The sequence below is a fragment of the Montipora foliosa genome, chromosome 5 (assembly GCF_036669935.1).
Source record: "Montipora foliosa isolate CH-2021 chromosome 5, ASM3666993v2, whole genome shotgun sequence".
Classification (NCBI taxonomy): Eukaryota; Metazoa; Cnidaria; class Anthozoa; order Scleractinia; family Acroporidae; genus Montipora; species Montipora foliosa.
This window is the reverse complement of record NC_090873.1, coordinates 8,595,025-8,607,524: the sequence shown is the minus strand read 5'-3', so window position 1 is coordinate 8,607,524 and position 12,500 is coordinate 8,595,025. Positions and strand designations below refer to the sequence as shown.

Genomic DNA, 12,500 nt, shown 5'->3' with positions numbered 1-12,500 from the left:
AGTTGGCATCGTCATTTAACGACAGTATAATTAATGTATTATTTATTAAGTTCTACTTAAACTTCGACTAGGAGCTTATCCCCAGGAGCGAACATGTGGCCTGTTACCCCCACTTTGAGCGCTCGTTTCTGTTATATTAATATCCTCCATGTTTCGTTTTTGCTTTATTTTAAGCATACGTGACGTAAAGAATGACACTCTACGTTGATTGGCTGAGAGGCGCTATACTTTGGCGCGAAAGTTGTTCCAAATATAGACGTTTCGAGAAAACGCGGTAACACCAAGGAGGGACAGTGGAGGTGTGGGCTCCAGGTCATGGGGCCCTCCTTCAATGGGTCATTTCCGAGTTGCTGTTTGTCTCGGTTTCGAAGTGAGTCTTGGTGCTCAACTATTGTAAGGGAAATGAGTTTGATTTGCATACGAATACGCAACTTATTTCCATTTGAATGGTTGTGAACCAGGACTCGCTTTGAAACTGAGGCATGTAGCAACTCGGAAATGGGCTATTGCATTCTCTATTATGAGGGCGATTGTCTTGCGTTGACGTTTTTAAAGTGTCAAAAGTACTTCTCAAGTGTCTTGGTTTTTGAATTATTTGCGGCTTTAATTTCACGCGTTTTCAAGAGCTCAACGCCGGCGGTCAGTGTTCACTCTCAACAAAGACAAGTTTTAACTCGCTTCGAAAATGAGATGTGGCAGTCTTGGCAGTATCTGGGCGAAAATCAACAGTCTTTTCAATTGAAATTAGTGCTTTTCACGAAAGAGACGAGAGCACAAACGACAGGGGTTGAACCTTGGAAAGGAAGGGCAACTGAAAAAACTTGCGGATGCGTTATTGTATATGCTTGGTTTCGCGCTGTTGTCAACTCGATTGGCACAAAAGCGAAGCAATGGCAAACAAAAGCGCAAAGCGTTCGTTAAAGTTAAAGGTCTTTTTTTCTTGCACCCGAGCCACATTTTCTTCTTTCTGCGGTTACGTTTGCGTCTGTATCAACGTCGTCGGAGCTTGTGGCTTCAATGTAGGCCACAATGCCTTCATAGTTCCCCTATCCTAGATAAAATCTTAGTCATTCTCGGGGACATTTTTGTTTCTCAGCATTACAGAATAATGAAGTGCGCGCCTTACAGAAGAAGACAACACAAAGTTTCTTCTTCAATCTAAAAACAAATAAACCTATTTACAACATTAGACTTGGGGTTATAACCAGGGATAATGCCCGTCCGCTTGAGAAGAGTGGTGAGGAGACACTTTGTGACAATTATATCCAGGCTTTCTGAGCATAAATTACGTTCAGTTACGAAGAATTTGAACGGTGGAGGGACAATTCACGATATTTTTCAAACAGTAATTGGATGTGATATCGTTTTGACCAGGATTTTTTCTGCACATAGGATTATTTGAACGTGACACGAGAGTGAAGTTTACCTATTTAAAAAAAAGGGACATCACGAGGAACAATTTTGTCAAAAGCAAAATTTAAAAAAAGAAAATGTATTTATTTGTTGCAAATTGGCACTTTTGGCCAAGCTTTCAAACGTAAAATTCAAAAGAATATTCAACCTTGAACAAAGCCAAAAGGGCCATTTGCAATCAAACAGAAGAATCCTAAAATACTAAAATGGCGGCCATTTAGGAATAAGGTGTATGTCTCTTTTTCAAAGTATTTATATAATTAAGAATTTTTAGGATTTTACTCCTTTTCAGACACCTATATTATAAGGACGGAAGTGTTTTACCGGAAACTAAAACACTTGTAAAATCAATACAAGCACTACGTATATCCGGGAACTGAGTGGCGTATTTTTCGTATGTAACACGAGTGCTTGTATTGAGCAATGACGTCACGATTCTCGCCTTTTTTGTTTGTATTAATACCCAGTATTTGTATCAAAGCCTGCTTTTCAATCTCTACTATGTATATTTATTGTCCATATAATAAACAGTCCAGTCCATGTATAATAAACAGTGGTATTTCATGGATAAGGAGCGTCAAGGAGAGATCGCAAAACCAAGAAACTCCGAGGTTTTCTATTTGCGATCAGTGCATGGTTATAGACCACTTTCATAAATGGTGACCTACTTTATATTCTTTTGTATTTATTTTAATTAGACCTACTGCCCTCGTTTTGAAACAAATATTCTTTTGAAATTTGCTCGTCGTAGCGAGGCTCGTAGGGCTTATTAGCATTAAAACAAAAGAATATTTTATTTGGCCGCCATTATGAAAGAGGTCTATTTTAACGTTTCCAGAGATTGTATGAACGAGGGTTTCGGTTTTCATCGTTCTCCGTGAAGACGTGCAGGTCTAAGCATTTGAAGTAGCGATTATAAAAGCAGTACTTCAAAACTGGCAAAAGGCTCCATTCCACAGTTCATGAATTGAAAATTAAAGTATTCCAATCTGTTTGCAGAGTTAGAATAAGACTGGTTCAGAACAAGTGACAGAGGAACAATGAAGACAAAGGATTACACCTCCGAAAGGATGGCAGCCTAAATTAAATTAATGGTGAGGGGGTGCGGTGGGGGGGGGGGGGGGAGGGGAGGGCTGGAGACGTGGGCTCAATTGCAATAACAGCTATTCCGCTAACTCAATGTTGTACCCAATTCAAACCCTTTGGGAATAAAACGTTTTATTCCAGGTATTACCAGATCATTTAAATATCATGCAAATGAAATTAGGTAAAACATTGAGTTAGCCGAATTGGTCTATTTATGGCTCCTGTTCGCAGCAAACTTCCAATTACTAGTTCCTAGTTAACTATTAGTTGAAAAACCCACAGCGTTTCTTAGCAACCTGTTATAGTTTTGGCCACCTCTTGGCAACCAGCTGACTCTGCCCACACAGTAACTCAGAGAAACACACATGAAGCTTAACATGTTAATTTAATCAGCATTTCGTTACATTTCAATGCACTCGAACAGTCAGCTATTACATGGCTTGGTTATAAAAGTTAAATTAATTATAGAAATTATTTTTGTTATCACACAGAGTACAGGTATATTAGAGAATAGAAAAAGTCTCAAAACATTTGATAGCAGAGATAAAGGCGGCTAGTTAAGGCTGATTGTGCTAAAGTGCGCTGTCTACTCCTGAACGATAAATTTTGACCCGTTCTCACGTGAAAATGCTGCAAACGAGCACTCTTAGCCTATTAACTAAAGCAAAAGACACCACATCTCTGCGCGCAATGACGTTTGGGAACACCTGGATTCAAAAACCGTTTCGACCGCCAGGTTAGAGCTAAAGAATTATACTTCGTATTAGTTTCGGAAATATCTAAGAAGAGTGTCCTTCAGAGAGGATAGAATCTTATGAAATTGCTTTAGCCAAATACAACCGACACTGGCAATCCAATTAGCCGTTGAATGCTTTGCGGACTCGTATAATTAAGCTGAATGGAATTTATGCACAATGACTTTAAGAAATTACCTAATACGGGTCCTGAAACCTTTGTGATATTCCTCTAACTTATGCCTCCTATTAATTCATTGTGTTTCCATCTCAAACTGCATAATTATGCCATTCCGCAAACTCACGGCACTTTTTATCCTCACCACAAATGAGCCAATTAGAGCGAGAGGAAAATGCATGAAGCTGGCGCAAAGCGCGCGAAAACAACGGCGAGAAAGACACAGACGAGATTGTATTTTCCTCACATTGGATCTGCCCGAAGCGCAAGATTTGTAAAGCCGCAGAAATCAGTAAGTTACTTTCAACACCAAACAAAAGCCACTTTAAAGACTTGTGATAGACGTAAAAACCTTTAGAGAGCATCAGAATGACGTTTACAGGAAGCAACTACTGTACACCTTATCAAGTGCTCTCCAAACTTTCTTCGAGAGGATCCATAATTCGGTATACACAGCTTGTTACAAAAAAAGAGTGTTATAAAATTAATGCGTTTTCACCAAAGCAAGAGAAAGGTTTCGTACATCCGCGTCCTCGACAAGATTACAATGCACATTCGCACGAACTGAATTGGTATTTTCAGAGACTCTATTAGAACTACATATACTGGCGTTTCTCGAATCCCATGTGTTCGCATGACGTCACTTCCGCTATGTCGGTATTCCAAACAAATCCCTTTCGAATTCGCTTCTATTCTTATGAAACTATTTTCCTTTGATTCATTATAAATACATGGTCGCACATCACGTGATTCACTACAAATATTAATTAATAGCCCCAGAAGCCCACTCGCACACCCTCTGTCGCGAGAATTAACTATTACCCCTTTCTACGGTGTATTTTTTTTATTTAATTTCTCAAGCTTATTGCTTGTTTTTCAAAGATATCTGCTCATTTACCTGCGTTATTTTGGCATAAAAAGGAATTTTGATCAATTACAAATGGCAACACTCACAAGGTCAAAACAAAGAAGCCGTAGCGAAAATAAACTAAAATTAAGTGAATTTCTTCGATTTTTTCCGTTTCTTTTCCGAGTAGATTTTATAAGCGTCTCTTAAACGTCTTTCAAAGTTAAGCAGTACTTTGAGAAGAAAGCGAGGGGAAGGGAGTGGAGAAGCTGCCTTACACTCCTTCTCTTTCACATCTCAGTTTACGGTTGAACAGAGTACCTTGACAAAAATATTTTCTTTCAAGATTTTAAATACAAAAATACCTGTGGCCAATTCAACTGACAAAAATATTCCCTTACAATTACGAAAAAAATCCAAATATTACAGTTCACAATTTACGAATGATTTACCTCGCTCCAGTATTGCTCTGCTTGAGGATCTTCAGAGTGAAGCGACAAGTCAGTGTGGTCTTCTCGCCTGACTTCTCCAAGGGGAAATTTTCTTCAATAGTAAGGCCTTGTTTGTTCATCAAACTGCGGATTTTGAGGGACATCCGGCCCAAGAGCTTGGTTCCTTTGGCTTCCACGATCTTGATCACAGCTTCCTGTCCCTCGGGATCTCCCACAAGGAATCGAAGGGCCTGTTTCCATTCCAGGTCTTCTCCGCTTCTCGTGCATTGAAAGGTTTGCAAAGTGCTCTCACCCACGGTTATCTCGCAGTAGACACTACGCAACGCCCCTTCTCTACCACTGGTCACTGGCACATCGGACGCTGATATGGGCTTGACAATGAGCGCTACCACAGAATGGCCGTTCCCAAGGGGAGGAGACAGATCTGATGGCGAAGAACTGAGGGCGAACCAGGACAGTTGCAGACGAATCCTTCCTTGTTTTACCCCCTCCAGATGCAGCCACATATCACGGTGGCCCGTCTCCACAACAGGTGCTATATTAGTGTCGACCGAACCAATCTTTGTATCTTTCGACGCAGTATTTTCATCGTAGACGATTGCCTCGACTCGCTGCCCTTCGGCATTGTCGACAAACGCTTCGAAGGTCTCGTTCCATTCCGGGTTGAGGTTATTTTGTACGATCTTGGTACGAAAGCTTTGTGCACCCACTCGAATGACCACATAAGGATCCGATTTTCCCTTCTTCAAGATGCCGATGTCTTTCGCGAGCAGGTCTTTCGCTTCCACGACTTTCACTCGAAGGACACCTTCGGGGATCGGGTACTGCAAATCGCTGGCATCGACTCCTGCAGCGAGAGGCACAACAACTCGGTTCGGCAGCACGACAAACGATGAGACGGCATCGCCCGTGATTCGGCGGAGAGAACTTTTAAGTCCGGGAAAATCTAGAACATTCAGTAGATTAGTCAAGTCGAATTTCAACTTCGGCCTGTTCAAGAAAAACACAGTCACTCCACCGATAGGATTGTATTCCGAAACAAGTGGTTTGAAAATAACTCGGAGAATACCACGGACTTCGATGTTGGACATTCCCAGCTTGAACTTTTTGACTGACAACTCTATCGTGGCGTCGCCATTGTAACACAAATCCATGTCGAAAATAAATTCCGACTTCCTGTCTTCCTTACTCTTATAAGAGGTGACATTTGCCACGTATGGCGGCGTGTTCCCGAGGTCGATCGTCTCGAAATACAGCGTGCTTAAGGCACTCGGCATGTTTTTCTGCATTTCGGGCTCCACGTTTTCCTTGATAATTTTGCATACCATCTCATTTACGTACGGCCACATTTGATCCATGATGCGATTCACCCACTCCGCTTGCTCTTTTTGAGGTAAACAGACCCACGATGGAAGATCTTTCACTTTGTCGATGAAAGAGGACTTTAAAGCCTTCTCCATGCGCTCTCTTCGTTTTTCCTTCTTGTCCATTTGAAATTCCCAGCCAACGAAGATCATTAAGATCATGATAATCCAGGCAAAGCTGAAATGAAAATGGCCGACCAGCCATAATGCAAATGAGACGCCGAAAAGCAGCAAAAACTCGCTCCTCTGGTCGCGAGACATGTGCCGAAAATTGTACCAGATTCTCTTGTAAGCTGGCTTTGGCTCGAGTGTAACGGGCTCAACCTTCTCTTCCAACTTACAACTCATTTTGTCCGTGCAGAAATGAAAGCTCTCTTGTGGGATGTGTTGCGAGAACGAAAATTCTCGAACTCGCTTTGAATTCTGTCCTGGCTGGGAGAAAGCTTTCAAAGACAGAGGCGGAAACTTGATATTCCTAAATGCGGCTCCTTGATGTTTAGTTTGTGCAAAACTATTGCATTGCCGAACAAAATGGTCGCCGTTTGTTTAAAACTACGCCCAAGAGCTGCCGAGACAAAATAGGAATTTATATCTTGTTTATGGGGCACTTTTAAGTCTATTGTGTTTATGAAAATCAATAAATCAATCAACCAATCACATACGACATATCTAAAGATCAATACATTGAAAAGGTAACGCGTGGCAAACCAAGGATGAACTAATTAGCGATTTCGTCGTTCACAAGTTTGTTCTTCCGAAGATTTGATCTAAGACTTTAAAATCACTCACTCAAAAGGTTTTATGCCGCTCAAGGCATTACAAGGAAATTAATCTTTGGCGATATTCAGCCCATCAAATATGTTATGATAGAGAACAGATCCGACCTTCGGGGAGTCCAAGAGACCATGTCACACAATTTATAGGTTATTTGTTTATGCAGTCCTTGTTTAAATATTTCTTTATTTCAATTCATGGCATACTTGAACAAGTGAAAAATAAATGAAGGCCAATGGATGAGATACAGAGTCCTGGGTGCCGTTTCTCGAAAGTCCCGAACCTTTACGGGCAATTTTTGGGTGTCACAATTCCCTTTATACATTTTGGTTTCCCAATACAGATCATGTGATAATACTCAGCAGCCTTGGTCCTTTGTTTTGTTCATTGCTGTCGCCCCAGTTTTTGCTCGGTCAAAACATCGCGATCGAAAGCTGAGCCATCTTCTCGGTCTGTTTGTCTATTCTGTGAACTGAACCCCTACGAAAACGCCTGCTGCGCTTGCTTCTTGGACTACCCCACGTGGACCTCCTCTATAGCTACAAGTGTGCAAGCATTTTTTTTCTGAAACAAACCATTGAACAGCCTTTCCCATGCCCCTCTCGATTGCTTTGTCTGTTTCATACAATGTAATGAGGACGCCAATGGGCACCCAACGTCAATTTTCGGAAAATATTTGTTCAAAAGACGATTTGAGATCTAGAATTTTCCGAACATTTGTTGTAAAATTTCTTGCTTGCCTGCCTGTCCTAGGAGTTTCGAACATCTACAAAATGGTATAATTGCCCATTTTTAATGGGTTTTTACCCTAAAACGGTCACCTAGAATTTTCGAGAGCCTTTTTTCTGGCTGAAAATTTCGAAAAGGTTAGTTTTAATCCCTATAATTTTCAGATCACTACACTTTCAGCTAGAAAATCCGAACAGATGAAAAAATTTTAGGGGATAAAAATATGCCTATATCTAGCGTTTGACAATGCTATGTTTTTAAAAGTGGTTTTGAACTATATTCTCGTTGGGTGCCCCTGACGACTTATGTGACAGAGTGGATTCCTGGTGGCCTAAACATGAAATGAATTCCTTTTACATCCATGACTGTTTGGGACAACAATAGTAAGCCCTGGCTTCCGATTCACTAAGTTGAAGGAGCATCACCTAACACTTCGAAATTCACTACTGACCATTCTTTTAACCTCTGACGGTTTCCTGGGAAACTAACTGTAAGTTAGGCATGAAGACTGCAAAATGGATTTCCAGAAGCGAAGTCGAAATTTCTAGTTTAGTTTTTCAAATAACCGATAAATTTTATGTGATGTTAGGAAATCGCAAGTTAATAAAAGTTTTACATGTAAAGGGTATTAGTGCAAAAGTTCTGATGCTTTTCAATTTAATTTCCTTCGATATTTCATCAAGTGATGTATTTGCACATGTAAATATAGATCACTAAATAAGTACGACACTTGCTCGCCCGAATAATGGCATGAAAAAAAACATTCTTTGTACTCAAAATAAATAATCAAAATTTCATTGCTTTGATTTGACAAGGGAACAAAATCATTCAGTGGTGCATCCTGCGGGGTGAGATGAAAGGTAAAAGATACGAAGTCCTTTACGATTGGTTGATCGTTTCCAGATGTCTGTTTTTCAACGAATAGAATCATTTCCTGCTGCGTTTTGTTTAAAACATCTGGAGACGTGAAGGCACAGGCACAGAGAAAATTGCATGCAAATGATGGTAAATAAGATTCACAACAGCCCGAGGAAACTTGACATTGCTGGTGTATATATGCTTGCATTTTAGGTATAGAGGGGAGAGTGATTAAACATACATTTTTAAGGTAAGAAATTGTGAATCTGCCGTTTGAAAACATTTCGTTGCGAAAAGTCTATTTTTGCTCCGAATTTATGGTATCTCTGATAGACTGCTTAATTTTAGATTCTCAAGGAGTAAATTTGAAATCGTATGATATCATCGCAGTTGGTGAAATGAAATCGAATGTAATTGTTGCTGATTTTCATATTGCAGGCAGATCTGAGACCATTGCCAGATTACGAAAAATGCGAGATAAAAGCAGCCCGATCTTACGAAGATTAGTCCAAGCTTTCTCGAAGAATTATCAAAGGCGACTTTTCTTTTATTTAATTGTGGCTTCCATGCTGTGGTTATGGGGAAGATGGGATATGAGCTTTGCGTGGATCTTGGTGATAATTTCAATCTATTTACTAGGGGAATATCGTTCGCAAGGAAGAAAACGAAAGCGGCGTACATTCCATCAATTGTCGGACGAATCGAACTTCTCGAAAGTCGGTTCTTTCAAGTTACCGCCCCAGCATCTTACAGACAAGGAGAAAGCTGCGTGGATCAATGAAATAATTAATAGATCATGGTCGTCGATCGAGGGATTGACACGAAGTATCTTGATCGAACATATGGAGCCAGAACTACAGAAAAGGCTCCCAGCGGCGTTGAAGAGTTTGCGTTTTGACAAAATTGAACTCGGCAAAATACCACCGTATATCGGAAATATAACTTCGTACGGTCGCCAGGGCAACAGCCGGCCTTCCGAATATATGATGGATGTCGATCTGTTTTACAAAGGCGATGCACAAGTGAAATTTACCGTGAAAAATGTGAAAATGGGAATTACGGATTTCCAAGTTCACGGAACGCTTCGAATAATTTTAAAACCCTTGTTTTCCTTTCCGCCAATCATCGGTGGAGTTACGGTATTTTTCCTTAAGAGGCCGAACATTGCTTTTAATTTGACCAATATGCTGAATGTACTGGAGATTCCCGGACTGAATAAAACCCTGCGGCATATCGTTGATGACGTCATAGCTGCCAATGTTGTCCTTCCAAATAGGATTGCAATTCCATTGGCGGGAAGAGTGGACGTCAGCGACTTGCAATACCCGGTCCCCGAGGGACTGCTACGCGTTCATTTAGTAGAAGCGAGGGAACTGGTAGCTTCAGATGCTTCATTAATCGGTTCGGGTTCCTCAGATCCCTACGCAGTCCTTGAGGTCGGCGCTCAAACATTTCGCACCGAAACGAAGAAAAATGATTTGAACCCAGTATGGCAGGAGACGTTCGAAGCATTCGTGGACAATTCAGAAGGACAAGAATTGCAAATTTCCCTTTATGACAATGATGTCACTTCAAAAGATACAATACTCGGCAAGGTTAATTTGAACATCTGTTCTGTCGTCGGAGGGGGCGCCCTGGACATTTGGATGCCTCTAAGTAAGGCCAAACAAGGTAAAGTCCACTTGAAGGTTGACTGGTTTTCCCTCAGTAGTCATCCCCTTCATTTCAAATACACCAAAGAACCCGAAAGCGTAGCAGTCTTGATAGTCAAGTTGATCAAGGTGACGAATCTCCCAAGCCGTAAGAAATCCGCATTGACAAGAAAGGTGCATTGTGTGGTGACTGTAGGAAAAAACTCCCTATCTAGCGCATGCGCGAATGGAGATGAGCCAACATGGAATGAATCACTGCAATTTTTGTTGACTGATCCGCATGAAGAAGCCCGTGTTGAAGTCATGGAAGGCGATTCTTCTATGGGGTTTGTGTTGTTCTCTGCTAGAAAGCTCATAGAACTGCAAGACATGACTTTGCAGGACACTTTTCCATTGCAAAGCACCACTGCCGGAAACGGAAATGGGAGCTGCGTCACATGTAAGTTTGTTCTGCGTGCTTTAAAGGCTGTGGGCGCCCCCGTCGCTTCCGGTTTCTTGAAGACTGACCGGAAGTTTCAAGCATGCGATGATAACGACCACTGTCCTCAAAGGCTGGACACACCGACAATGATCCCGGAAGTTGATGGTCATGGTTCCTCTTTATCCACTGAGAATTTCAGCGGTGGATCAACTGAGAAGGCGTCAACTTCCGGTTCTGGTTCAGTATGTAATTCCTCGCCAAGTGGTAGCATTATTGATGAGGGCTCTAAGGGGCAAGATCTCGATGTCTCGGGACTAGATTACCTCTCCCGAGGAGAAGTCTCATTGAGTTTGATCTACAATCATCGAAGAAACCGCCTCATGGTAACCATTCTCAACGCCAAAATAATATCCTCGTCCTTGCCGGCTTCCAAAGCAAAACTTTACGTTCAAACCAATCTGCTACCTTCTCGATCCAAGAAAACTGTGCGCAAAACGTTTACTTTCCCAGGAAATTTAAATCCCATATTCAATGAGAGTTTCGACTACGTCATCGGACTCGATCAGTTAGTGGATAGAGAATTGCAAGTTGCTGTTCAAAACGAGAAGCGAGTACAATTAGCGCGGAAACAGCGTGAATTGATCGGATCATCTTCTATTAAACTCTGTGACTTGAGTTTGTCTGCTGGCGTGACGCTTACTTGCGAGTTGAACAAATAAATTCGTAGCTAATACCCAGAGTTACATTGGACATAGGTTGATGAGACCCCACGTGCGACCTCGTGGTTTTCATTAGCGATGCTACCATGAGCACAAGCGACATGCGCCAACGCATTGACTTGTTGTTAATTGTCTTTTGTTCTAAAAAACTCACCCATGATTAAGTCCTGGCGCCAATCAAACTAGGCTCTAACTGGAACCTATTACCGGAGAGAAAAAGCGACCGGCGAAACAAGGCGACATTAAGCTAGGGGCAAGCTTTTTTTTCTACTGTCAAATTGTAGGTTTTGTACAGTATAATTTTATCTCCCTTGTTTTTAAAGCAAACATCACGTCTGGATCTCTTGTAATTTCCAGTCCTCAAAATGAGCTTACATCTCCTGCCAACCAGGCTAAATGGAGCAATCTGATTGGCTAGTTTTCAGTCAGGATTTTACAGTACGGACCATTACCATGGAAACGGTCCGTATTTTCTCTCTCTCCCGGGAAATTCAAGTTGAGCGAAACACGAAAAAGTTTTTAAAAAATGGACTTAAGTTTTTTCAAAGCAGCAGTACAATTATAGCAAGCAGAATTTAGTTTTTAATGTAACAGGTTACCGTTCTAAGTTTGCTGATAGAAGACGAAGATTACTAACATTCACCACTGAAGTGGAGAAGTGTCCAATCGTTCGAAGAAACGATGCCATGTAATAAACAACTTACCAATTTCACTCGGTCGCTTTTGTCCTGACCTCGCTGCGATTGGTCCGTATTGTCACGAGCTCAGGCCAATATTCCCCAGCACGGCTCTCGCACTCGGTTAGTAAGACGTTATTATTTTCCCATCTCTTTAAGTGATCCCAAAATTGCTAGTATCCTTCGAAGCCGTTATTGGGGTGCGGCGTCACACGACTCTCGCCCCGGTTATTTGGGGGGAGCGTTGCGTGACAACCAAAAAACGCCTGCGATTTACAAGTACAATCAAGGATAGAAAATAGACAAACAAGAGAGCAGCATCTCTGGGATAAGCGCTGATATGCAATACGGCAGTTCATTAAGTTAAGAAGCACAAATTGAAAACAGTTAGTTCTTAGTTACCGTGCTAGGCACCCAACTGTAAACGATTTTTTAACAAACGGTCACTTCAGCTCGTTTATGATCTAGTGGAAATATTGGTGAGACAGAAGGAAGCGACCTCAAAGACATGGTACTTTGCATATATGTCACAAGGTGTCACAATGTGTATTTCTGGCTCGGGGCCTGGTTAAGGTCACGGCTCGAAGGTCACTTTG

General features: G+C 41.5%; 2 protein-coding genes across 2 annotated transcripts in view; one reads left to right on the top strand and one right to left on the bottom strand.

The window, feature by feature from the left end:
• Nucleotides 1-6,634, bottom strand: part of LOC138003561 (extended synaptotagmin-3-like) — a 9,306-nt gene extending 2,672 nt beyond the window's left edge. The window contains exon 1 of the mRNA XM_068849678.1: nt 4,711-6,634. Coding sequence (XP_068705779.1) covers nt 4,711-6,422 — 1,712 coding nt within the window. The 5' untranslated portion in view covers nt 6,423-6,634. The remainder of the gene's footprint in view (nt 1-4,710) is intronic.
• Nucleotides 6,635-8,436: 1,802 nt separating this feature from the next.
• LOC138002899 (extended synaptotagmin-3-like) overlaps nt 8,437-12,500 on the top strand; it is a 4,071-nt gene continuing 7 nt past the window's right edge. The window contains exons 1-2 of the mRNA XM_068848881.1: nt 8,437-8,685; nt 8,874-12,500. The exon at nt 8,874-12,500 is cut by the window's right edge and continues 7 nt beyond it. Of these exons, the coding sequence (XP_068704982.1) occupies nt 8,906-11,227 (2,322 nt within the window). The 5' untranslated portion in view covers nt 8,437-8,685; nt 8,874-8,905 and the 3' untranslated portion in view covers nt 11,228-12,500. The remainder of the gene's footprint in view (nt 8,686-8,873) is intronic.